General features: G+C 57.3%; 1 protein-coding gene across 1 annotated transcript; it reads left to right on the top strand.

The window, feature by feature from the left end:
* Window positions 1-1,346: 1,346 nt before the first annotated feature.
* NPTXR (neuronal pentraxin receptor) lies at window positions 1,347-23,787 on the top strand. Its single transcript, XM_045779540.2, has 5 exons — window positions 1,347-1,967; window positions 14,045-14,270; window positions 16,302-16,549; window positions 19,062-19,241; window positions 19,639-23,787. The coding sequence occupies exons 1-5, from the start codon at window positions 1,374-1,376 to the stop codon at window positions 19,861-19,863; spliced, it is 1,473 nt and encodes a 490-aa protein (XP_045635496.2). The 5' UTR covers window positions 1,347-1,373; the 3' UTR covers window positions 19,864-23,787.

The raw sequence follows: 23,787 nt of genomic DNA on the forward strand, positions 1-23,787 counted from the left end.
AGCCACAGCCCCTCTCCTCCACCCTTTTCTGCAAACAGCCGGACATCCTTAGCCTTCTCAGTGCCCTTCCAGCCCTGGGAACCCACGCTGGTCAGAAAACACCTCGTGGAAAACTAGAGCTGGACCTGAATTGTGGAGGTTGGTAGGATTTTTTTTTTTAAGTTTTTAATTGCAAAGTTAATTTGCAACAAAATATATATAGACATTTTTGAAAGGAGAAAGTAAAAGTCTCCTCAACCACCCCCACACCACAGCTCACTCCCATTCCTTCTGGTTCCCTCCAGTGCCTGGTCCACATGCCCAGCAGGGTTTTGCCTTCCTAATATAGACTGCGACGGGGATAGGGGTCTTCTCTGTGACCCCTGACATTTCCTGCCCTTACGGATTCAGATTCAGAGGGGGAACTTCTGCTACCCTCTGAGATCATAGGAAGTTTTTGCTTCTTTGTTTTTCTGCTTTGTGTGTGTGTGTGTTTTCTTGTTTTTTTGTTTTTGTTTTTTTTTTTTTGGTTTTTGGGGTTTTTTGTTTTTATTTTTGTTTTTGTTTTGATGGGGGTGGAGGGGAGTAAACCCTGCTCCTTCAGGAGGCCGGAGGTAGGGAGTGACAGGCTGGCGGTAGGCTCAAAATCTCCAGTCCCCTGCCCCCAACATTGACCTCTTTTCTTCTACCCACGCCCACCCCAGCTCCATCCCACAACCTGAGTCCCTTGAGAAGTGCCTGAACTCAAATGCTGCTCCAACGCGTCCTAGCTGCGTGACCTTGGACAGCGGCCTGACCTCGGTGGGCCTCCGGCTTCTCATGTCCACGGTGAGCGTGTCCACCGTGAGGCTTAATTGCGCCCGAGCTCGTAGCTCGCTCGGCACTGAGCCCGACACGGACACAAGCTCCCCGCCAGGTAGCTGTCGGCATTACGAGTTCGGGGAGGGGGCCGGAGCACAGGACGGGTGCGGCGGGGGTCCCCCGGGAGTCCCGCCGCGGGGCCACAGGGTCGACGCCCCCACCCCCACCCCCGGCGCGGTGCGGGCGGCGGGATCACGCTCTCGGCGGCGCCCGGGCCTCGGCGCCCGGCACGGAACGGGTGCGGGGCTGGGCCAGGGCCGGCCCGGGGGAGCCGGCGGGGCGGGGCCGCCGCGCCCGCTCCCCCTCCCCGCCGCCCGCCGCCTTCTCCTCCTCGCGCCGCCCGGGCTCAGAGCGGCGGCAGCAGCGGCCGCGGCAACAGCTCCGGCTCCGGCTCCAGCTCCCGCTCGGCCCCGTTCGGCTCCGCGCGCCTGGGCCCCGCGCCCCGACCCCGCCGCCGCGCCTGCCGGGGGGCCTCGGGCTCCCCCGCCGCCCGCCTCACGCTGAAGTTCCTGGCCGTGCTGCTGGCCGCGGGCATGCTGGCGTTCCTCGGTGCCGTCATCTGCATCATCGCCAGCGTGCCCCTGGCGGCCAGCCCGGCACGGGCGCTGCCCGGCGGCGCCGACAACGCCTCGGCCGCCTCGGCCGCCGCCGCCGCCGCCGCCGCGTCCCCGGGCCCGCAGCGCAGTCTGAGCGCGCTGCACGGCGCGGGCGGCTCGGCCGGGCCCCCAGCGCTGCCCGGGGCGCCGGCGGCCAGCGCGCACCCGCTGCCGCCCGCGCCCCTCTTCAGCCGCTTCCTCTGCACGCCGCTGGCGGCCGCCTGCCCGTCGGGGGCAGAGCAGGGCGACGCGGCGGCCGGCGAGCGCGAGGAGCTGCTGCTGCTGCAGAGCACGGCCGAGCAGCTGCGCCAGACGGCGCTGCAGCAGGAGGCGCGCATCCGCGCCGACCAGGACACCATCCGCGAGCTCACCGGCAAGCTGGGCCGCTGCGAGAGCGGCCTGCCGCGCGGCCTCCAGGACGCCGGGCCCCGCCGCGATGCCATGGCCGACGGGCCCTGGGACTCGCCGGCGCTCATCCTCGAGCTGGAGGACGCTGTGCGCGCCCTGCGGGACCGCCTGGACCGCATCGAGGTGAGCGCCGCGAGCCGTCGGGCGCCGACGGGGGCGTGGGAGGGGCGGCGGGCGGGCGGCCGGCGGTGGAAAGGGGAGGCCGGCGCCCGCCGTCACCGAGACCCGGGCGCGGGGGGCGCGCGGGAGAGGCCCGTTCCCCTCCCCTTTTCCTCCAGGCACCTCTGTGGTAAGCCTCAGTTTCCGCATCTGCGAAACGGGCGGCACAGGGTCCGCGGGTAGTGAGGATTTAGTAAAATGTAGGTATGTGAAAATGCTCGCAGCGTACTAGGACCTCGTTAAACGTCCGTCTCATTTGTTTCTTCCAGACGCCCCCAAAGCAGCCCCAGTCCCACTCGCTGCCCAGGGTCGGGAGAGAGATAGGAAGCGCTGTCCAAGGGACTCGGGAAGCTGCTGTCCTGCCGAAGAGCAGGGAACAGAGTGTCCCATACGCCAGATCCGGGTGTCCCTCAGGGCTGCCCATCCCCATATCCTCGGACCACGGACCCGAGGGCCGCAGCTCAGATGGCGCTGGCCCAGCCCCCAGTACCTGGAAGCCAGCAGCTCCGGGTGGGGACTGACTGGAGAATTGGGCCTCCCCCGGGTTCCTCCTCCTCCACACACCTTTTTCGGACGTCCCTGGCTCAGATCAGACACAGGGGGTCTAACAGGAGGAGGTCTGCTCTTGGCTGTGGTGTGATCCCGGGCCAGTCATTTCTTCTTTGAAGCTGCCAGACCCCTACCTCCCTGGCGGAGCTGGGCAGACATCTGCAAGACACTGGCCACCCCCAGCCATCCGTGATTTCCAGATGGGAGGGAGAGGGGTTACAACAAAATTGAGTCTGTGGAAAGAGGGGGGAGAGAGAGGCCAAAGCCCCCTTTTATCTCCCTCTCCCCCCACCTAGCGGAGCTGGCAAAGGCAGAGGGAGGAGAGGCTGGAGGGAAGGAAATGTAGGGACTCCCCCTCCTCATGGCTCCCTCAGATCAACCTCCGGCGGGCAGCACAGACAAGGCCTGTGGGGAAGGTTGGCCATCACCATGGCCCAGCGGCCCTCCAGAAAGTCTGTGCTGCTGTCAGCACCCACCCCACAGGGTGTCAGAGCGCAGCCAGGCCATCACAGCCAACCTTACTGGTGAGAAACCGGGGGTTCAGGGCCCCTCTTAGGTGAGTGGCAGAGTCAGGAGGAAAGCCCAGGAGGCTTGTCTGCCAGGCCAACAGCATCCCCTTTTCCTACTTCCGCTCTGGGGCATTTCTAGGATGAGAGAGCCGAGAGCAGGAAGATAATCAGGGAAACACTGTAATTCAACAGTGCTGGGGAGCCTCAGTTTCCTCACCTGTGAAATGGGGACAATAATAATGCCTACCTTGTTGGGGTGTTAGGAAGATTGAGTGTGTTAGTCTTTTCGAATGGTCCAGAGCAGTGCCTGGCAGCGATGTGCTCCGTCAATGTGAGTGACTGCTATTTTTGTCTTTAAGCTACAATATTGCTAATTTTTTTAAGTAGCCAGAAATAAAAATGGGAACAAAATACCCTTTTAGGAAAAAGAGTTTATTCATGTTAAAAAAAAAAAAAAAGATTTGGTTTTCAGTAAACTTCCTCTTGCCTGCCCTAGCCCCTGCCTCCACACCCAGATGGCGCCTGTGGTTCCTCCCACGTCTGGGGCTGGCAGAGCTGGGCTTGCCCTGGACCTGTTCCCCCAGCACCTGTGCATTTGGCAGGGTGGGCTCCCCTCCAATTAGCCTGCTGAGGTTGGGGAGGCGGGGATCCTGGCGGCTGGGATTTGGCCCCAGATCAGCCTCCCAGGTTGGGAGAGACCTGGCTTCCCTACACAGAGCCCTCCTGCTTTCTGAGTGCAGTGGACATGGAGGGAGAAAGGCGGGGGTCTGCTTGCCCACCAGGTCTGCCTTCTGAGCCTGACAGCAGCCAGAGCCAGCTGCCGGGGCACCTTTGGGAGGGGCTGGGGTCCGGACCCTGACAGTCCAGTCATGGGGTCGGACTACTGATCGCAGTGGGACCGCAGGCCTCCTGTAGCCACGGCCTACGTGCTCCCCTCTCTTTTCATCCAAGGTCCTCAAAAGGGTGCCTCCAGATTCCCAAAGTCTGTTTTCTTGCCATTCCTCTCTCTCCCTTTACGGCACCCTGAACGTGCTCTCGGGACGTCACCGAGGTTGATCAATTGAACAGGAATGATTCAGTCCTTATCTTGCTGAATGCCTCTCCAACATCTGACCCCATCCGTCATTGCCTCCTATGGACCTCCGTGCCCTTGGCTTCTAGACATCTCTTACCTGCTCCTGCTCCCTCTCTGCTTCTGTGTCCCCTTTGGGGTCCTCCTCCTTTAACGGTTGTGCCCCGCCTGGCTCTCCTCTCACTTTCCCTGGGTGAATGCAGCCACACTCTGGCTTCCAACACCCATTCTACTGTGGTTTTCCAACCAACTCCGTCCAGCCCAGGTTTCTCTCCCGAACTCCAGACCGGTAGATCCCACTGCTTCCTGAGCACCTCCCTCTGGACAGCGCACCAGCCCCCTGCCCTCATGGTGTCCAGACCTGACCTCAGGTCCTCCGCCAACCTGCTTTTTGGGTGTGCTCTGAGAAGCTCCTCTCCCGCCCTCCTCCCTCTGGCCAACCTCATTTCTTGGATGCTTGCAGCATCCGCCTTAACCTACCAGGCACACCCCTCCACCCATCTTCCTCCAGGCAGCCCCAGGGATCTTCCTTAAGCCCATTATGGGGCTTCCTTGTGGCACAAACTCCCCAGCCTGCTCCCAGGCTGTCATTTCAGAGCTGGCCCAACTCCCAGTTCCTTTTTGACTCTGCCCAGATTACTCTCAGAGTATCCATTCTCATCATCTAGGAGTCTGCGCTGAGGACGCCGCCTCCCAGAGGCCCTCCCTGATCACACACTTCCTTTTTCCTAGCCCCAATCCTGCTGCCATAACCCTGGGCACATCCCTGCCTGTTCCCACCCGGCACATCTCTGCATCACCCCCTCCCTCGCCCCATCGGCCTTCTACCAAAGGGGAGGGAAGGTCACACTGGCCCAGGCCTCCCCTTGAGGCCTCAGGTGAGAGCCACGTTTGAGGGCTTAGGAGAAATTGTCTTCCTTCCTGGGTTTTTATTTTTGTTATTGTTGTTGCTGTTAATTGAAAAAAGTCAAAAGGCGTTTTGGGAGGAGAAATGGCATTGCATTCCACCCTTGTCCCCATTCTTGCGGCCGCTCTGGGTCCTTTCTCTAGAGGTAGACATTGTTCCAGGGTTACTGGTTGCTGGTAATCACCATTTTAATGATGGCCATGATACGATGGAATCCATCTCCGGTTCCGTCATCCATCAATCCTCCGATCGTCTCTTGCTGTTGGAGATGTAGCTTGGTCCTAATTATTTTTCTTCTAGATCCTCATTGCAGGATCAATTTCATGCAGATAGTTGTTCGGGTTTTTTTTTTTTTCTTTTCTTTTCTTTTTAAGTCTGTTGAATTATTTCTTTAGGCTGGAGTCCCAGGAGTGGTATTACTGGGTCAGAGGATATTGATCTCTCATGGCTGTGGCCAAGAACCACTCTCCAAAAAGGTTGAACCATTTATATGGCAACCGGCCACGTACGCATGTTCCAGGGTTCCATTTTTGCAGTAATTGAATCTATGTGTAAAATGAAACTTTAAGATTGATTTAATCAGCAGTTCTTTGACCGAAACCACATCCCTAACCCGGCCTGGCACGCTGGTTGCCTACCCCCATCTTGGAGTGGGAAGACAGGGGTAAGGAACACTCTGAGCACGGTCACGGGGGACCCTGGACTTGATAGCGATTACAGCTCACACTCCCTGCACTTACTCTGTGTCGACCACTGCACGTGCTCTCATTTAATACCCATCAAATCTCCATGGGGGAGGCAATAATTATTCCCCCTTTCACAAAAGAAAAAAAAAACATTCAGAGGGGTTAAGAAACTGGCCCAAGGTCACACAGTAGTGGGGCCTGGATTTGACCCTGTCAGTGTGTCTGGCTCCAGAGCCCTTCCTTGTGCTCCATCATTTTCTCTAGATCGTCTGGAACGGTCAGACCTCACCTACCTTCAGGAAAGTGAGAAAGACAGACAAGGGGTGTCCCTGGGGCTGGATGTGGCCCTGGGCCATTTCTGCCTCAGAGCTCCCACCCAGAGCAAGAGTGACGAGGGCCAGTCCTCGAAGGCTTGTCCTGCTGGCCGGCAATATCATCAGAAGGCTCGCGTGGGAGCTTTGCTGATAATAACTAACAATAACTCATATCTATTAGCTTCTCAGTCTTCAGCCTTGGGAAGGGGGCTGTTTGCGCCCCCATCTCACGAATCAGGACGTGGAGGGCCAGAGAGTCTAGAGGAACCCGAGCCAGGCACCCCACCCCACCCCCACCCCTGGCTTTGGTTTCCACTCCATAAAAGGATATGGTGGGCCAGATGTTCTCGAAACACCTGTCAGCTCTAAATATTCTTTGAAATAGGCTGGCTGGTGGCCCGAAGTGGAGTTCTTGTGATTTTAAGCTCTTCACCTCCCTCAGTTTTTTTTCCGTTTTCTTATCTGTAAAATGGGAGCAAGGAGGGGCTCAATTCGGTCCTGGCCCTTTGGCCTCTAAATTGGGAGGTCTTGAGCCAATGCATCCTGCTTTGGAATTGGGGGGGGGAGAGTTACGCATGTGTGCGCGGCCCCGGCCGGGCCCCCAGCCACCCACTCCCAGACCTCCCGTTTCTGAGGGAAATCTGGTGGAGAATCTCCTGGTGCCTTTTCTGAAGTCTGTTGCTTGCTTTTGCTTTTCTCTTCCACTGCTGCCCGTTCTGGCAGCTTCTGCTCTGTGCGGGCTGGTCCCCCTCACCCTGCCGCTTTGGCCGTGAAGGGGGCTGGCAGGGTGCAGGGAGTCTGCCCGCTGGCCTTTTGTTTTGAGGAGGTGGGACCTCCGCGGCCGCCAGGCTCCCTCAGACCCTGCTGGCCCCTCTGCCTGTGGCTGGCCTCCCCCCATCTCCGGGTGGGGCACTCCTGCTGCGAAGCCCTGAACCCCTGTTCCTGCCAGTGTGGCAGCTTTACTCTACCAAGAAACCTGGTGTTTCAAGCCCTGGCTCTGCCACCTGCTTGCTTTGACCTCAGAAAATTCCTTCTTCTCTCTGATCCTTAGCTTCCCCTTCTGTCAGATAGGGGAAGGATGGGCAGGACCCCCGAGGGGCACTCTTGCCCTGTCAACCTGGACCCTTGTGGCCTCTCATCCCTGGCTGCCCTTCCCCCCAGGGAGGAGACCCGTCCTGCCCTTCCAAGCCTGGCGGGAGCTGCTTGGGCAGATGTCAGGGCCTTACCGGGGGGATTTTCTTTTCTTTTCTTTTTTTTCTTTTTTCTTTTTTTCAGGTATATCTTACATTCCAGGTATGTAAGAGCTCATATATCTTACTTATAAAAACACACAGATCTGGGCTCCTAGTCGGTTAAGCATCTGCCTTCTGCTCAGGTCATGATCCCAGGGTCCTGGGATCGAGTCCCACGTCGCGCTCCTTCCTCAGCAGGGAGCCTGCTTCTCCCTCTGCCTGTTGCTCCCCCTGCTTGTGCACGCTCTCGCTCTCTGACAAATAAATGCATAAAATCTTTAAAATAAATAAATAAAAATAAATAAAAACACACAAATCTTAAGTGTACAGCTCAATGAAAATTCACGTGCGGATGCCCGTATGAGAGCACCACCCGCATCAAGAAGAGGGCATTTCCCGTGCCCCCGAAGGCTCCTTTGTGCCCCCTAAGATCCCTTCTTCCCCAGAGGTTCCGCTCTCCCGGCTTCCGTCACCGTCGACGTGGTCTGTCCGTGTCTGAACCGCATACGAGTGTTCTCAGACAGCCGCACCCCGTTGTGTCTCTGTTCTGTTGTATGTTGCGTCTGACATTTGTTCGTGGGGCATGTGTCAGGGGTGTGTTATTTTTCCACGCTGTGCAGTGTTTCAACATATGGATGTGCCTAAGTTTACTCACCCTTCCTCTATGGCTGGACATTTGGGTTGTTTCTGGCTTGGCGTTATTACAAATAAGGCTGCCGCGAACGTTCTTGTGACATCTTCTGGTGGCGATAAGCCCTCATTTCTCCTGGCTACGTCCCCACGAGTGGGTGTCTGGGTCCTGGGAGAGACATTTATTTCGCGTTAGGAGGTGATGCCAAACACTTTTCCAAAGTGGCAGTAAGCGTCGACATGCCCACCCGTGTGTGAAGCTCGCCAGCCTCGGTAGGCTTATTTTTAAAACCCTCCCCGTTCTGGTGGGCGTGTGGTGAGCTCGCTGTGGTTTCAATTTGTATCTCTCTGATGACTCATGATACGGAGCACCTTTTCTTCTATTTATTGGCCATTTTGTGAAGTCCTTGCCTGTGGGAGGTGAAAAGAGGTCAGGGGGAGGAGCTCCTCACCAAGAGAAAATGTGGTGAGGTTTCCCGAGGACAATTGTGGGCCCATGGTCCCCATAGAGCTCTGGGGACAGGGACTGAGACAACCAACCCAAAGTGGAAGCACTTATGTGCCCCCGCATACCCCTCATTTGACTCCAGGGGAAGCTGAGGCTCAGTGTGGCTGAGTAACTCGCCCGAGGTCACGCAGCACAGCAGAAGCTGAGCTAAGCTCACAGCCAGGATTTTCTATAAAAACGGGCTGGGAGCAGGGGGATCCTCAGTCTTTGCTGCAGATTTTTGGCCAGGGCCCAGAAGTCTGTGGGCAAGCTGGACCGGAGAGAATTCCGTGGCACCTCAATGCCACAGCTCACCAGGGAATACTTGAAGGGAGAGGCAAGAGGGCCCGGGGTTGGGGGAGTCTTGTCACTTCCTCTGGGGTCTCCAAGCGCGGGAGGGTGAATGGACAGATGCTCTCGGAGCCTTCTCCTCGCCTCACCACACACTGAGCGCCCTGACCCGGCAACCCCCCCTACACACCCCGCACTGCACAGAGACCCATTTGTCTGCTTTCGGTTACAGCTCCCAGTCGGTGGTGGATGGACACACGGGGCCTGCTAGGCTGGCTCCCAGAGAGAAAAGGCCCCTCTGAGAGGCCCGCCTGACTCACCCTGACCCCTGCTGCCCCACAGAGCCCTTGCCTCCCTGAGGGCGCTCATGCTGTCCCGGCACCCAGTCCACCTTCCCAGCTGGCCGCTGAGAGCACCGCCTGGGGCAAGTGCCCGCCTGACTCACCCCTGGAGCCACAGCCCCCGGGGCTCGGGAAGAGGCAGCAGGGCTGAGGGCACCCTCTGTGCCAGCCTGTTCTAGGGGCCTTACTGTTGAGTCCCAAGAACCATGGGACTGTTACTGTCCCCATTTCACAGGTGAGGAAACAGAGGCCGGGAGGGGTTAACCTGGCCCCGGGGCCTGCAGCTGGGCTTTCCCTCTGGGCAGCTAGCTCCAGGGCCCAGCCCCGCAGCATGACCACTCTCCGTACCCTCCCGCCCCTCAGTAGACACGAACACGAATATTGCTTATACCCATTTATCAGCCACATACCGTGCGTGTGCCAGTCCTCACACATGTTCCTTCGTTTGGTCATTAATTATATTCCAAAACGCAGAGACGATTATCATCCCCATTTTACAGTTGAGGAAACCGACGGTCCCAGGAGTTGGACAGCTTGCCCAGGGCCACAGACCTAGGAACCGGGGAGCCTGGAGATGACGCTGGCCTGTCTGATGGGCGAGTTGTGCCTGAACTCACGACATCGGTGGTCACAGCCTGTGTGGGCACTCGGATGGATGCGGGAGGGAGGGACCGAGGCAAGGAAGATTTTGCAGGCCCCCACAGAAGCCCTCTTTCCTCTCCCCTTGGAGCATCTTAGATCAGGGGTCGGGAAAGCTGCCATCTGGAGGGGGAGCCGACATTGGCCAGGGGACGTGCAGTGGGAGCAGGAAGTGTGTTCTTAGCAGAAGGAACAGCGTGTACGGATGCCTTGGGGTGAGAAGGGAGCCGGGGGCAGTTGGGGACTATACAAATGGTATCTAACTGTACTTCTGTAACTTGCTTTTTCTCTCAATATGATGATTAAACAAAAAGATTTATGGTTGGAGTTGGAGAAGGATGGGCGTCTTCAGGAGCTATTTAAGTAGTAGTAATAATAACTGACACAGAGCGCCACGGGCCCCTCTACCCTCAGGGCATTATGTAACTCACTTAATTCTCACTACAATGCGATGAGATATTATTGATCTACCCTTTGTGCTGGGAAAACTGAGGCACCACGGCTGCACAGAAGGTCCCCAGGCAGGTGGAACCCAGCTGTGAGCCCAGCAGATTCACTCTGGACTTGGGGGTGGTCAGATGGGGAGGTGAGGAGACCGCACCCACAGGGCGTCTGTGAAGCCTCTTCTCCACCCTGCCCGCTGCCCTCGGAGCTGGGCCCCGTGCTGTCCCGGGTGGGGGTGAGCTGTGCGCTGAGGTCCAGCACCTTCCCTCTGCTTCCCAAAGGACAGGAGCAGACCCCGCCTGGGGACGAGCTGGTTGGGTCCTCCCCACATCCTCCCAGCCTCCGAGCCACCCTCCCTAGACAGGTCCCCTCCTCTCCAGGTCCCTCTATAAGGCTGCCCCCCACCACGGTCTGACAGCCTGCCACACCCTCCCAGCCTTTTCCTGACCACCGGAGCCTCTTCCGCTGCTCTGCCAGGCGGGCAGGGCAGCCAGCACTGCGCCCAGACTGAGACCCGCACTGTGGGGGAAGGACGGAAGAATGAGAGCAGCTTCTGGAACCAGAAGGGCCTGGGCTGGGGTTCCTGAAACTTCAGCTCACCGTCTCAGTTCCCTCGTCTGTAAAGTGGGCCTCCTCACTTGCCCAGATTGTTGAGAGGGGTTGGGAAATGTGCGCACAGGCTTCCCCGGTGCAGGACCTGGCAGGTGGTATGTGAGGATGAGGACAGCTGCCGCTGTCGCATTCTTATTACTGAGTGCTAATGAGCCCAGCACACTCGCGCTGAGCTGGGCTGGAACCCCGGGCTCTGGCTCAGGGCCTGTATGCTTACACCAAACCCCACCCAGACTCCCAGCATAACAGTCTGTGGGTGCAGAGCCCCCTCTCCCTGCCACATCGGGACCTGAGTGGGGGTGATGGCATCATCGTCCCTCCCCCCATCTTGGGCGAGGGGCCCAGTTGGCATCAGCCAGGAGCCCACGCGGCACAGCCTGCGCCCGTAGCAGATGGGAAAGTGGGGGGAGTCATGTTCTTCTGATTCAGACATCGGGGTGGGGAGGGGGCCGCACACGATCTGGAGAGCCCACCTCCTCCCTGGCCTTCCTGCCGCCGGCAGGGCTGGTGGCTCCGACAAAAGAACAGCTTGCACGCCCTCCCTCCTCCGCCTGCACGGCTCCTCCTCGCCACGGCGTCTGTGTAAATAGCACTAGACGTCCTGTTCCTCCTCTGACGGAGGACGCCGCCTTGCTAGAGAGTTCCAGAGGTGTCAGCTTTGCCCCAGCCCATTGTTGTAGGAAATCCAGAAGGACTTCTGCCTCAGTTCCCCCATCTGTGAAATGGGGGCACTAAGAGTACCAATCCAAACGAGCGGCTGTGAGGATTGGTGAGTAAATACACGTAGAGTGCCAAGGACGGGCCTGGCACCCTGTCTTATTCAGATGTGTGGCCCTCATGCCAAGCTTGGCACCATGGAAAGAGGGAAACTGAGGAGAGAGGGTGCTGGAGCCCAGGAGACCCAGCCATGGCCCCGCTGGCATTGAGACGGGATGCCCTCTATGAGCTAATTGCCTCACCCAAGATTTCCTGGAAGTTCAGCCGCTTTAAATGCAGTGGGTGGCTGGCCCTGACACTCCATGGGCTTTCGTGGCCAAGGGAAGGTTCTGGAGGTAGCCAGCTCTTCGTTGGCTGATGTAGTCAAGGCTCGCAGTTTGCATTCTGCTTTTATAGTCCAGGAGGGTTTGTTACTTTCACTCATTGATCCTTACATCTGTCCTGGGGATGGACGGGCGGGGGGGGGGGGAGCTGTTGTCCCTATTTCACAGAAGAGGAAACTGAGGCTTTGTGTTTAGGCAGCCCCAGATTTAGGATTCGTAAGCACCCAAGGAGTTAGGAGGAGCCTCCAGGTAGGGTATCAGAGGTTAGTGTAACAGGGATGGGGCCAGGTGTACAGAGCTGCTCATTGGTCCATGCCCCACCCACCGCACTTGGCCTGCGCCCCAGCCTGGGGTCCAAGCATGGATGGGCAGCTATGCCCTCTTATGTGGTGGGGGATAAAGGTGATCCGCTGTGGGGGCACCTGGGTGGCTCAGTCGGTTAAGCATCCAACTCTTGGCTTCAGCTCAGGTCATCATCTCAGGGTCATGGGATCGAGCCCCATGTCAGGCTCCATGCTCGGCAGGGAGTCTGCTTGAGATTCTCTCTTCCTTTCCCTCTGTCCCTCCCACTCATGCCCTCTCTCTCATTCTCTCTCTCTCTCTCAAAATAAATAAATTAGTAAAAAAATTTTTTTTAAATGTGGCCCACCGCGGTCCAGGTTTGGTCTGGGCTCCTCTCCTGCACACCACCATTTAATCCTGACCACAGCTCTGCCAGCTGGGTGTGCCAAGCCCTTATTCTATAAATGAGGCAAAATGACAGCAGAGAAGTTGGCGCCCCTGCTCCCACTCTCGAGGTGGGGTGTTAGTCCCTCCAACTCCCCCGCCTGAGGTCATGACAGCTTCTCTCAGGCACTGGCTTCCCTGCCCCTCCCTCCAGCACTTTGAGGCAGGACACCCACTTATCCCCTCATCACATGGCTAGAAGACAAGCACCTCGAGGCGAAGGAATCTGCCCGGTTTCACTCAGCAAATGACCAGCAGGGCCAGGGCTGGGCCAGTGAGGCTAGGGAGGGGTCTCCTGTACTCGCCCCAAGCCAAGGGGCCATCCCTGCGAGGCACAGGGCACTCAGGCAATGTTAGGTTGTGCTCTGGGTTTTCTGTTTTGCCTTCGGCTGTCTCTTCGGCACCTGGTGCAGGGCCCAACCCATAGCAGGTGCTCCCCGATTCCTTGCTCAGTGAAGGCATCGTGAGAATTCAGTGAGCTGGGGTCCGGGGCTAAGCCTTCAGGCAAGGCCCAGGGCTGACTGACCGGGAGCTGCCTGGGCCCTTGGGGAGTGTGGAGGAAGCCAAGGGGACGGGCAAGGTCTAATCTGGCTCCGAGAAGCTCACTGAATTATTAATGTCTGCCAGAGACAACCCCTTCCCAGGATCTGGACCTGTGGCCTCGCCTGCCTTCTTCCATCCCAGAAGAAGCTTCCTCAAGCAGGAGAGGGGGAGGGCCCTCCCCCTGTGCCCCTGCCCCAATTCTCCTGCCCACTGGGGTCGTAAGACAGCAAAAAGGGGACTCTAAACACTTCGTCCTCACCTTGGGCAGGATGAAGATGACAGAGACCAGCTTGGATTGCTCTGCCCTAGGCAGTAATTGCAATAACCAGGCTCTGTTCCTTGGCATTTACTACTTGACCATCCCCCAACCCTTCTGAAAATGTACAGTTGTCCCGTTGCATGTGAGGAAACAGAGGTTCAGAGAAGTCGAGGCATTTGCCCAGGGTCACACAGCAGATTGATTCTGGAGCTGGATTTGAACCCTGGGTTGTCTGACTAAGGCACACCATGAAAGCCCTATTCCAGAAGCTCCTGGTTTGTGCCCCTGCATCTGCCCAGTGCCCACACAGAGCCTGGCACCATCTCAGAGAAGCCTGGCGAGTGAAGGAGTGAAGACTAAGACAGTCCACCCCTTCAAGGGCCCATCAGCAGACAGGTTTTCAGTTATGAAAGACTCAGTGGCTCTTAACCCCAGCTGCAACGTGAGAACCACCCAGGGGACCTTCTATGGCTCTCCACTGCCAGCCCCCCACCTCCACCCCACCATAGGCTGAGATGTTCTTGAGGGCAGAACCAGCCTGCTTTCAGCTTACCATCAGGCACTGGCAGTGGAAGGGACCTGCTCTTTTGTTGAACGTGTGTTGCCTGAATTTGGTATCGCCATCCCCATTTTGCCTTTGGGGAAACTGAGGCTCACCTGGGGTCACTCGACAGGGGTGGTAGGCATCTCTGAGCCCTGTGTCTCTTTCCTTCCCCCCCCCAAGTGACCTCACATGCCTTTTTCTCTGCCCCGTAAGCAGCAGGAGCTCCCAACCCGTGTGAACTTCTCAGCTGCCCCAGCCCCTGCGCCCGCGGTGCCCACCGCCCTGCACTCCAAGATGGACGAACTAGAGGGGCAGCTGCTGGCCAAGGTGCTGGCCCTGGAGAAGGAGCGCGTGGCTCTCAGTCACAGCAGCCACCGGCAGCGGCAGGAAGTGGAGAAGGAGCTGGATGCGCTGCAGGACCGCGTAGCCGAGCTGGAACATGGTGGGTCCAGGGCCCTGCAGAGGGCACGGCAGGCGGGGCCTTGGGTCCCAGATGGGTCCTCAAGGAGGCGGATTCACTCGAAAACGTTTTGATGCTCTCCAGAGGCGAAAGCTCGATGGGAGGGTGGGGAAGAGGCTGCGAAACCCAAGAGGGAGAGAATAATTGAGGAATATCATTATTTCTCTTAGCAATTAGCATTTTCTGGCCCTTACATTCTGGGAGTGGCCTAAGTACTTGACACATCAGCTGGTTTAAGCTTCACAAACCACATGAGGGTGGTACTGTTATTATCCCCATTTCACAGATGAGGCTCAGAGAGGTCAAGTGACTTGCCCAGCATCACGCAGCCAGTGAGTAGTGGATCTGGACCTCAAACCAGGTCTGAGGTTTGGACTTTTCCAAAGTCCATGCATTTAACCACCCCACAAAATCACACCTTCAGTGAATCAGAATTGTGTTACTTGCTTAGCACCTGGGCCTGGCACTGCCAGGGGTCAGAGAAACGTGCTGTCACGGACAGCGCTCAGGTCTGAGCATCAGGACACCTGGCTCCTGGCTCCACAGCTGTCACTGGATTGCTCCGTGAGCTTGGAATTTTGTTTCCTTTCCCCAGGCCTCGTTTTTCTCACCTGAAATATGGGGATCTTGGACTCCTGAGCTCTCAGGAAACTTTCATCTTTGAAACCTTGTGAGGACCGCCCTCAAGAGGCTTACAGACAAGTTAGGGACACCAGAGGAAATCATGAGCAATTATCGGGCACTGGCTTAGATGTGGGATTTGAGTTCAGGAGAAGGAAATCCAAAAGGCTTCCTGAAGGAGGTGAATCCCAAGCTAGTCGTTGAAGGCAGAGGGAGAGAGTCAGTTTTGGAGTGGAGGGGCCAGAGCAGGGGCACAGCCCGGTGGGTTTCAGGGCCAGCATCCTGGCTGGAGCACAGAGACAAGAAAGGTGAAACTCATCCCTCCTCAGTCCTGCCCCCGGCCCCTCAGTGGGGCTGCATCTTCTAAGGGATTGGGGGACATGCCCCCTCCAGAGGCTACAGAGCAGAGAGGAGGCAGACAACTAGGCTATGTGTCCCTACTTGGGACTCAACTTCCTCATCTATGAAATGGGTTTCAAGGGCACTGAGTCCCTTCCTCTCTTACCATGTTACATGAGCACATCAGCCTTCACCCCTTGCCCCAACCAGACCTGGGAATCCGAGTCCACCATTCCCAGCCCCAACCCCTTAACCCCAGGCCTCAACAACCAGCTAGAGAAGGGGACCTTCTACCCTAGAGGTGGGTGTCGTAGGTGTTACCCTCTGCCCTTGGAGGCAGTGAATCCCCAGTCTACCCCTGCAGAAAGCCCTCTGATATGCAAGACATAGAATCCCTGAAACTCTGCACCCATAGACACCCTGGATACGAAGGTGTCCCAAGAGGATCTTGTTCATACGCCAGCTCTGCCACTGACCAGCTGTGTGGCCTTAAGAAGATGACTTAATCTCTGTGCCAAGGCTTCCTCATCTGTGAAATGAGGATTATAGTAGTGGCTACCTCGTAGGGTCGTCACAAGAATGAAGGAGATCACAGGTGTAAACGCTCTTAGAACAGGGCTCTGCATAGTGCTTGTTAAATAGGCAAAGAACTCAGGAAAATGATCATTGCCATAGCTCACATTTGTTGAGACTTTACTACGGGCCAGGCCCTTTACGTAGTGTGTCCCATGGCCCTCACACCAGCCTGGGAGGGAGGAAATCTTACTTATGTCATTTGACTGAGCAAACCGGGAGCGGAGAGATGATGTTGAACTTGTGGAAAGTCACGTGGCCGGAAAGTGTGGAGGCAGGATTTGAACTCAGGACGTCTCAGGTCCAGAGCCCTTGTGCTTTAACCACACCCGTCAACACAGAGGCAGGGTAGAGAGGGCCGTGAAGGCACCTGGCACGTGGCAGATGCCCACGGACTAGGACCCCTCCTCCTAGAGCCTGCCCTTCCCCCCATCAGTGTCCACTGACCCCCACCATGTCTGCCTTGCCCACCCCCCTCAGGGTCCTCGGCCTACAGCCCCCCAGACGCCTTCAAGATCAGCATCCCCATCCGCAACAACTACATGTACGCCCGTGTGCGGAAGGCCCTGCCCGAGCTCTACGCCTTCACCGTCTGCATGTGGCTGCGCTCCAGGTCAGGCGGCAGTGGCCAGGGCACGCCCTTCTCCTACTCGGTGCCCGGGCAGGCCAATGAGATTGTGCTGCTGGAGGCAGGCCACGACCCCATGGAACTGCTGATCAATGACAAGGTGAGTGGGGGCTGGGCAGAGTGGGAGGAGAGTGGGGGTGGGGTTACTCTCCCCGAAGCCCCTGCACTGGGCTGGGTCCCAAGCATGTGGGCCCTTTCCATTCCCCTGCTCGGCAGCTTTACCACCCGGGAAATGCCTACCGTGTGCCAGGCTGGGTTCTGGGGATACAAAGACAAGCCAGACCTGGGGCTGGCTGAAGAGAGGCTTGTATCCAAGAGAGGCTATCGGTGATGGCGTTTTCATTTACAGAGGAGGCCCATGGAGCTTCCCCAGTGACCCAGCTGTGGGAGCAGGGCTGGAAGTGTGTGTCCCAGGACCCTGCTCATTCTCCTGGACAAGAAGAGAAACAAATGAGGTCTAGGGACCTACCTAGGGAGGGAGCACTGGGGGACTCCTCCTCCCCCCTCCTCCCCTGTGGCCAGACCCTCTGCCCCTCCCCTCACCTGGAGAGAAGAATGGTGCCACAGTCGGGCCTGAATGCTGGATTCAAGTCCTGGTTCTGCTGCTTACCCACTGTGTGACCTTAGACTGGTCATTTACCCTCCTGTGCCTCAGTTCCCTGTTAAGAAGGAACGATAATAGTCTCTACCTCATGGGGTTGTGGTGAGAAGTGACTTAAATACATGTAAAGGGCTTTGAGCAAGCCTGGCATTTAGCAAGCCTTGGTCCATGTGAGCTGGTATTATTCCAGGCCCCTGCCAATAAGCACTTCACTCACATTATCACCCTTGACCCTCCCAAAAGCACGGCACCCTTAGTGTCACTGTTTTGCACATGGAGAAACTGAGGCTCAGAGAGAGCAAATAATACGGCCAGGTCACACAGCTGGTGAAGGGGCGGTGATGTGGTTCATGGCCTTGGGCTGCAGGAACCTTCTCTTAACCCCTCCACTGTTCTGCCCTTGGACCACCCATCTTCCCCATGCCTGGGCCGCCTGGCCCCACAGCCCTCCCTTGGCCTGTCTGCAGGTCAGGACAAGGATATGGGGGAGCAATGTGGGAGGGGCCTGGTGATTGAGCAGGAGAAGAGGGAGTGTCTTATCATCCTCATTTCCTCCAATATCCTCCTCTCTCTGCCGTATTGCTTTGGGATTTGCCAGCATGGTGGTCTTTTGAGACCCCCTGGAAATGCAGACACCACATATCACACCCACTCATGACCAGCCCACAGCCACGTAGAGCTGGTAGGAAGTGGCTGTCACCCATCACAAGCCAGCTCAGCAGGTGGCGTCTTTCATGGGTGTCCTGGAGGATGAGGAAGGAGAGGGGCCCAGGGGACAGTGAGTTTCTCTTGTAGCCCAGTGGGTCCTAAGAAGAGTAGGGTAGCTGGACTATATCTAGATCCTGCTGCCATGTTCCCTTCATACACCCCCTGGCTGCCACCCTTGGCCTTGCCCAAGCTCAGCCCTGTGCTCTCAGGGGAAAGGATTCAGCACCCTGGACAGGGCACAGACCAGCCCTATTCCAGGAAAACTCCAGCTTCACAGGTTACTCAGTTCCCCTTTTATTCCAGCCTCTTAGCCTTTGCTGCTGCTGTGCCCCCACCTTGTTTTGACTTGCAATGGAACAGTCAGATCCATTGTCCTTCCAGATGTGTTTGAATTCCATGTCTGCTGTCCCACACCCGCCTCTTCCTCTGAACCTCCCAAATGGCCCCTGTTACTTTGCCTTGTAATAATCTCCCTGCAGTTCTTCCCTCCCCTGCAGACTCAGCTCATTTATAGCTAGGACCAGATCCACAGCCCCAGTGTCCAGAACAAGCCTGGCACTAAGTGGGCCTCAGAGAATGTTGTATTTAAGTGTGATCTCACAAAACTTAGGAGATGAAAGGGCCCTTCGGGCATCCCAAATCCACAGGCAGCAAGTACCTTTCGTCTCACAGGCCAGTGCTAATCAATCACCAGCGGCTTCCCAGAGCACTGTTTTAGGGAAGATCCCAGGGCTGAGCCTGGGTTCACGATTGATTAGCCATATCCGCCTTGGGTAGATGAGGCAGAGGTGGCCACATATTTGCTGTCCTTTGCCTGACCGATGAGGAACTGAGGCCCGAGCCCCAGGGAGGAAGGAGCAGCCTCCCCGAGGTCCCATAAGAGGTTGGTTGGCAGAGCCAGGGCTGGACGCCAGTGCCCAGCCTCTGAGTCCAAGGCTTGGTCCAGTGCTGCCAGTACTCCTTGAGCCCAGCCGTGTGCCAGGCACTATGCGAGGTGTTCAGAGGTCATGAGATGTGGCTCCCGCCCCACATGACCCTACAGGCCTGTGAGAGGGTGAATAAGGGACCTGGAAACACCCGAAAACCAATTCTGGATAGTCCCTTGTGATCTGAGAGAAGCTGCCTGGTTAAGTTGTGGGGAAAGAGGAAAAAGTGATAAGAAAGACACTGGGCTGGGAGGAAGGGGAGGGTCAAGCCTTGCCTCGGTCCCTGGAAAGAACACGGGTCTCCTGGTCCCCACCCCACTGGTCCAGCCTTGGGACTTGGGGCACCTCTGATCTGGGGTTGCGGGACCTATGTCCAGGTGGCCCAGCTGCCTCTGAGCCTGAAGGACGATGGCTGGCATCACATCTGCATCGCCTGGACCACGAGGGATGGCCTGTGGTCTGCCTACCAGGACGGGGAGCTGCAGGGCTCTGGGGAGAACCTGGCTGCCTGGCACCCCATCAAGCCTCATGGGATCCTTATCCTGGGCCAGGAGCAGGTAAGGCTCAAGGTGGTATGGGGGCTTGAGGCCTGAGTAGATACCGCACTCACCCAGGGCCCCTGAGAAGGAAGGGTTAGGTAGAGGGACCCTAGAAGCACAGCAGTGATCACTCAGTGTGACCCAGCCATTCTGCAGATGGGCAAACTGAAGCTCAGAATGAGCAGTGATCTGCCGGAGGGGCTGGGACTTTGGGGACTGAGCTGGAAGCTTGGGGTGGGGCTAGAGCTTGGGGGCGGGGCTAGAACTTTAGGGGCGGGGCTTCAGCAGGACCTGGGGCCCGATTGAGCCTGTCCGCCTGTCTTTTCCGCTGGCTCACTTCATGTCTCTCTCTCTCTCTCTCTCTCTCTCTCTCTCTCTCTCTCTCTCTCCTTTCTCTGCTCCTCTCTTGGCCCAGGATACCTTGGGTGGCCGGTTTGATGCCACCCAGGCCTTCGTGGGTGACATCGCCCAGTTTAACCTGTGGGACCACGCCCTGACACCGGCTCAAGTCCTGGGCATTGCCAACTGTACTGGGCCGCTGCTGGGCAATGTCCTCCCCTGGGAAGACAAGCTGGTGGAGGCCTTCGGGGGTGCAAAAAAGGCCACCTTTGATGTCTGCAAGGGGAGGGCCAAAGCATGAGGGGCCACCTCATCCAGGGTCCCTCCCTTGCCTGCCATTTTGGGGACCTTACGGTGGGGGCACACATTCCCTCCTCAACCTACCCACACACTGGCCTCCCCTCCTGCCCTGCTCCTGGCCATGCCTCCTGTTTCCCCCACCTATACCCACACCTCCAGAATGCCCTGCCCTGCAGTGGCTGTCCCCTAACCCCACTTGGATGGGGATAAGCAGCTCAAGCCAACACGTCAAGCCTGGGGTGAGTCCAGAGCCTGGCGGGGGGTGGGAGCCATGCCCACAGCACTGCCCACTCTCTGGGCATTATACTGGAGCTGTCTCTTACCCCCACCCACTCTGGCCCATCAACCACGTCTGATTCCACTGGTCTCAACAGCATGTCCCACGGGGTTGTGTATGGAGGAAGAGCCCACAATCTCAGTGGTAGGCGTGGCTGTCTGCCCTCCTGTCCCCCATTAACAGGCCTGGCCCCTTCCCCTTCAGGGCCACAACAAGCTCTAGAGCTGTCCCCCCAGCTGAGACGGGGTGACAGAGACCTAGGAGACTCAGACTCACCCCTCCTCCATCTTTCCACCCGTTGCCAGTGAAGGACAATGGGATCTTGATGGAGCCTCCTGCACCCTCTCTCGTCCTCCTCTTTCCTCGTTTCTTTGTGTGCAGTGGTTTGAATGTTGGTTCCATGCCTGGCCCACCCCCACCTCAATTTCCAGGACATCCCCTTCCCGGATCCAGCCTGAGGGACCAAGACCCTGGGAGGCCAAAAGGCCATAGTCACCCCTTGTGCCCCCCCACATGTGTGCTAACTGGCAGGTCACCTCTCCTCCTCTGTGCTCAGGACAGGGCCTGGGCCACTTCAGCCTGGGCTAGGAGCAGCTTGTGTCAGAATCATGTGCCCAGGGGACCCAGGTTCCAGCAGAGCCACATTACCTAACCCTGTGCATGGCCCTGCAGCCTCTGCGGAAAGAAGGAAGAAACAGAGTGGGCAAAGAGGGGAGAAGCATGGAGTGGCGTGCAGAGCACTGGATGAGGAGGAGCGCATGGTTCCTAGCCAGCCCGGCTGCTCACCTGCTGTGTGGCCTTCTGTAAGGCCCTGCCCTCTCTGGCTTGGCCTTCCTCATCTGTGAGCTGAGGCCCTTGCTTTGGTCATTTCAGAGAGCTGTCCAGATCAAACGTGAGGTGGTCTGCGATTCCAAGTGGATAGGTTGGGGCAAGCCTGAAGCTGCCTAGGAACCAGGGGCAGATCCTGAGAGTAGGCAGCAGATGGGACCTGGCTAGGCTTGGGTCACGGTCAGCAGCTGCCTCCAGAGAGCCGGGGCAAGGGCAAAGGGCAAGGCAGGCCAACCTCATGCCCAGATTGTAAAAACCAGCTTTTCTGGATTCCCACCCAGCCTGGCACCTTTGCCCATCCGAGAGGGCTGGTGGCTTCTAACTCCCCCCCCCACCACCAAGTCCTCACCAGCTCCCCCCAGAGATTGGAAGAATGTAAAAGCTGAGAAAAGCCGCCCAGTCTGACCTCTTGCTTGTATAGACGAGGAAGAGCTCCGAGAGGTCAAGTGACTTACACAGGATCACCAATACAATGTGGCAGAACCAGGACTAGAACCCAGGGCTTCTGACCCCCTCTTCAGTGCTCTTCCCCCCTACACCATCCAGCCGCTCATGAGGCCTTCACCTGGGAGGATGGACATTTGAAAAGAGGTCAGAATGCTTTCCAACATGAACATCTTCCTTCATGAAACACACAAACATCTTGGCATCCAGCACCCTCCAGGAAGCAGGGGGAGAAGAGGGGTGGTCCCCAGGCACACTAGCAGGTGTCCCCTCTGCCAGTCACCGACGAGGTGTCGGGGCAGCCGCAGACTACCTGGCTCGAGCAGGTAGTGGTGCCTTTTTGCCTCGATTTCTGATCCCTGTCTCTGCTCCCCACCACCGCTTACCCTGAGGCATGAGGCAAGAGCTGCAGGCTGTGGGACCCATTGCCAAGCAGGCTTCTCCAAGACTTGTTGCCTCCAGCCCCCAGACACTTGTTGCCATTTCAAGAGCTCAGACAGACCGTTCAGCACCACGGGCCCAACTCCCCCTAGAAGAAGCAGCTTCAGCCAGAAGCTGCTGACACCAAGGTTGCCCCGGTAACAGCCAATGACATCAGCCCAAGTGCTGGGTCAAGCGTCTCTTAATGACATCTGTTGTTGCTGGGGTGACAGTGGAATTCGGAACCCAGATTCCAGGGACACTGGGCTTTATTGGGTTTCCGTTACTGGTGTTAAGGAAGCAGCTTTTGTGGAGGCTTTGGGGGAAAGAAAGGGTCTAGGAGGAAAGTGACAGAACCCGAGCCCACCCAGAGGCATCATCCCAAGTCCTTTATGCTTTGTCGTGGTGATGATGAGACATCTGACCTTGGTCCTGTGCTGAGTCGCCCTGGTCAGCCCTCCAGAGAGCAGAGGAACAAATGAGAGGCATTGAGGTTCTGGCTGTAAGTCTGGGCCATTGGTGGGTGGCCTGGGTGCCCATTTCCATTCCAGGAATGTGAAAGCCCCAATGTCCCCACCCCTCCTTCATCTGTTGATCGTTCTTCACCTTTGCCGAACGCCTGCTGTTTGGACTCCAGCTTTGGTCTTGTCCAGCTGCTCCTGGGCACAGCCGAGAAGACGGGGAAAGAGGAGCTAGGATGGCGCTCGCTTGTGTCCCTGGGCTACTCTGGCTGACGATGATTCTGAAGCCTGTTTTTTACATCTTTAAGCATCAGGCACTGTGCTGAGCACCACATAGGCATCATCTCATTTATCCTGACAACACAGTTGTAAGCGGGGACTGTTCTTAGCCCCATGATACAAGGGAGGGAATGGGGCACAGAGAGGTTAAGTAACCTGCCCAGTGTCCACCAGCTGGCAGATGCTGGAGTCCAGACTTCAAACCAAGGCAGGTTACAGCCAGGACCAAAGGGACGGGCATGCCCGCTCTCTGTGGAGTGGGTCTTGAGCATGGGTTTTGCCCTAAAGAGATGTGCTTGACCCCATTCACTACCATCACAGGGTTGGTGATGGAGGAAGAGGCCCGGGATGGGCCGGCCCCAGGGCCAGGGTCCCCTTGGGTGAGGCTGTGGGAGGGTTCTCTGCAGTGTGCCCACCACCTCAGCCCTTCTCCGGCTGGCTAAAGTTTTCAGTAGAACTCAAAGGGAAGAGGAAGCTGGACGATCTCCCAAGAGTCCCAGGCAGGGAGGGCGTAGATGATCTTTCTCAAACTTCTGCTTCAGGTCAAGCCCTGTGCCAGGTGCTTCACAGCTCTTAGCTGCCAGATTTCGCCCCCCCTTTGTGGCATGCTGTACGCCCAATGAACATCCCGAGGGGACAGGTCACCTTGCCACAATCATGCATGACCTAGGACCACTGCTTTGGGCAGGAAGGTTTCTTCAAGAGGCCCAAGCCTCGATTTATAAAGGAGGATGCCGGGGCCCAGAGAGGGTGAGTGGCCCTTGGGGCCACCCAGCCGGGACACCCGGAGACCTGATCTCAGCTTTCTGCCTGTCCACAATGCAGTGGTCCCTACCCCCCACCAAGAACTGGGTCCTGGTTCCTCTCCATTTCCCAGCACCTTGCCCTGAGCAGATTGGAGACGGAATCCCCTTCCAAAGATGGGATCATTCTCTTCCCCTCTGTCCCTGCTGCCTGCCACCCCAAACCCTACCTCACCCCTACTAGGTGGGGAAGGGGCTCTCATGGGCCCAGGCTGAGCAGTGAGTGAGCACGTCCAGCTGTCGAGACTGTGAAATCAGTGCACCTGCCCCCCCCGCCCAATTTTGTACATAAAGTGACATGAGATGCAACATGTGTGCGTATGTGTGTATGTGTATGAGATGTGTCCTGGTTTTTGTTACTTTTTTTGTTTTTGTAAATTCGAATGTTCAAAATAAACACTGTTTACTCTGAG

Source organism: Ursus americanus, chromosome 17 (genome assembly GCF_024610735.1).
Source record: "Ursus americanus isolate L20-20 chromosome 17, mUrsAme1.1.p, whole genome shotgun sequence".
NCBI lineage: Eukaryota > Metazoa > Chordata > Mammalia > Carnivora > Ursidae > Ursus > Ursus americanus.

Excerpts from the sequence above, each read along its gene's own strand:
- NPTXR (XM_045779540.2), top strand. The coding sequence starts at position 1,374 with ATGCTGGCGTTCCTCGGTGCCGTCATCTGCATCATCGCCAGCGTGCCC. Across the intron at positions 16,550-19,061 it reads AACTGCTGATCAATGACAAG|GTGGCCCAGCTGCCTCTGAG; the intron begins GTGAGTGGGGGC and ends ACCTATGTCCAG. Across the intron at positions 19,242-19,638 it reads TTATCCTGGGCCAGGAGCAG|GATACCTTGGGTGGCCGGTT; the intron begins GTAAGGCTCAAG and ends CTCTTGGCCCAG.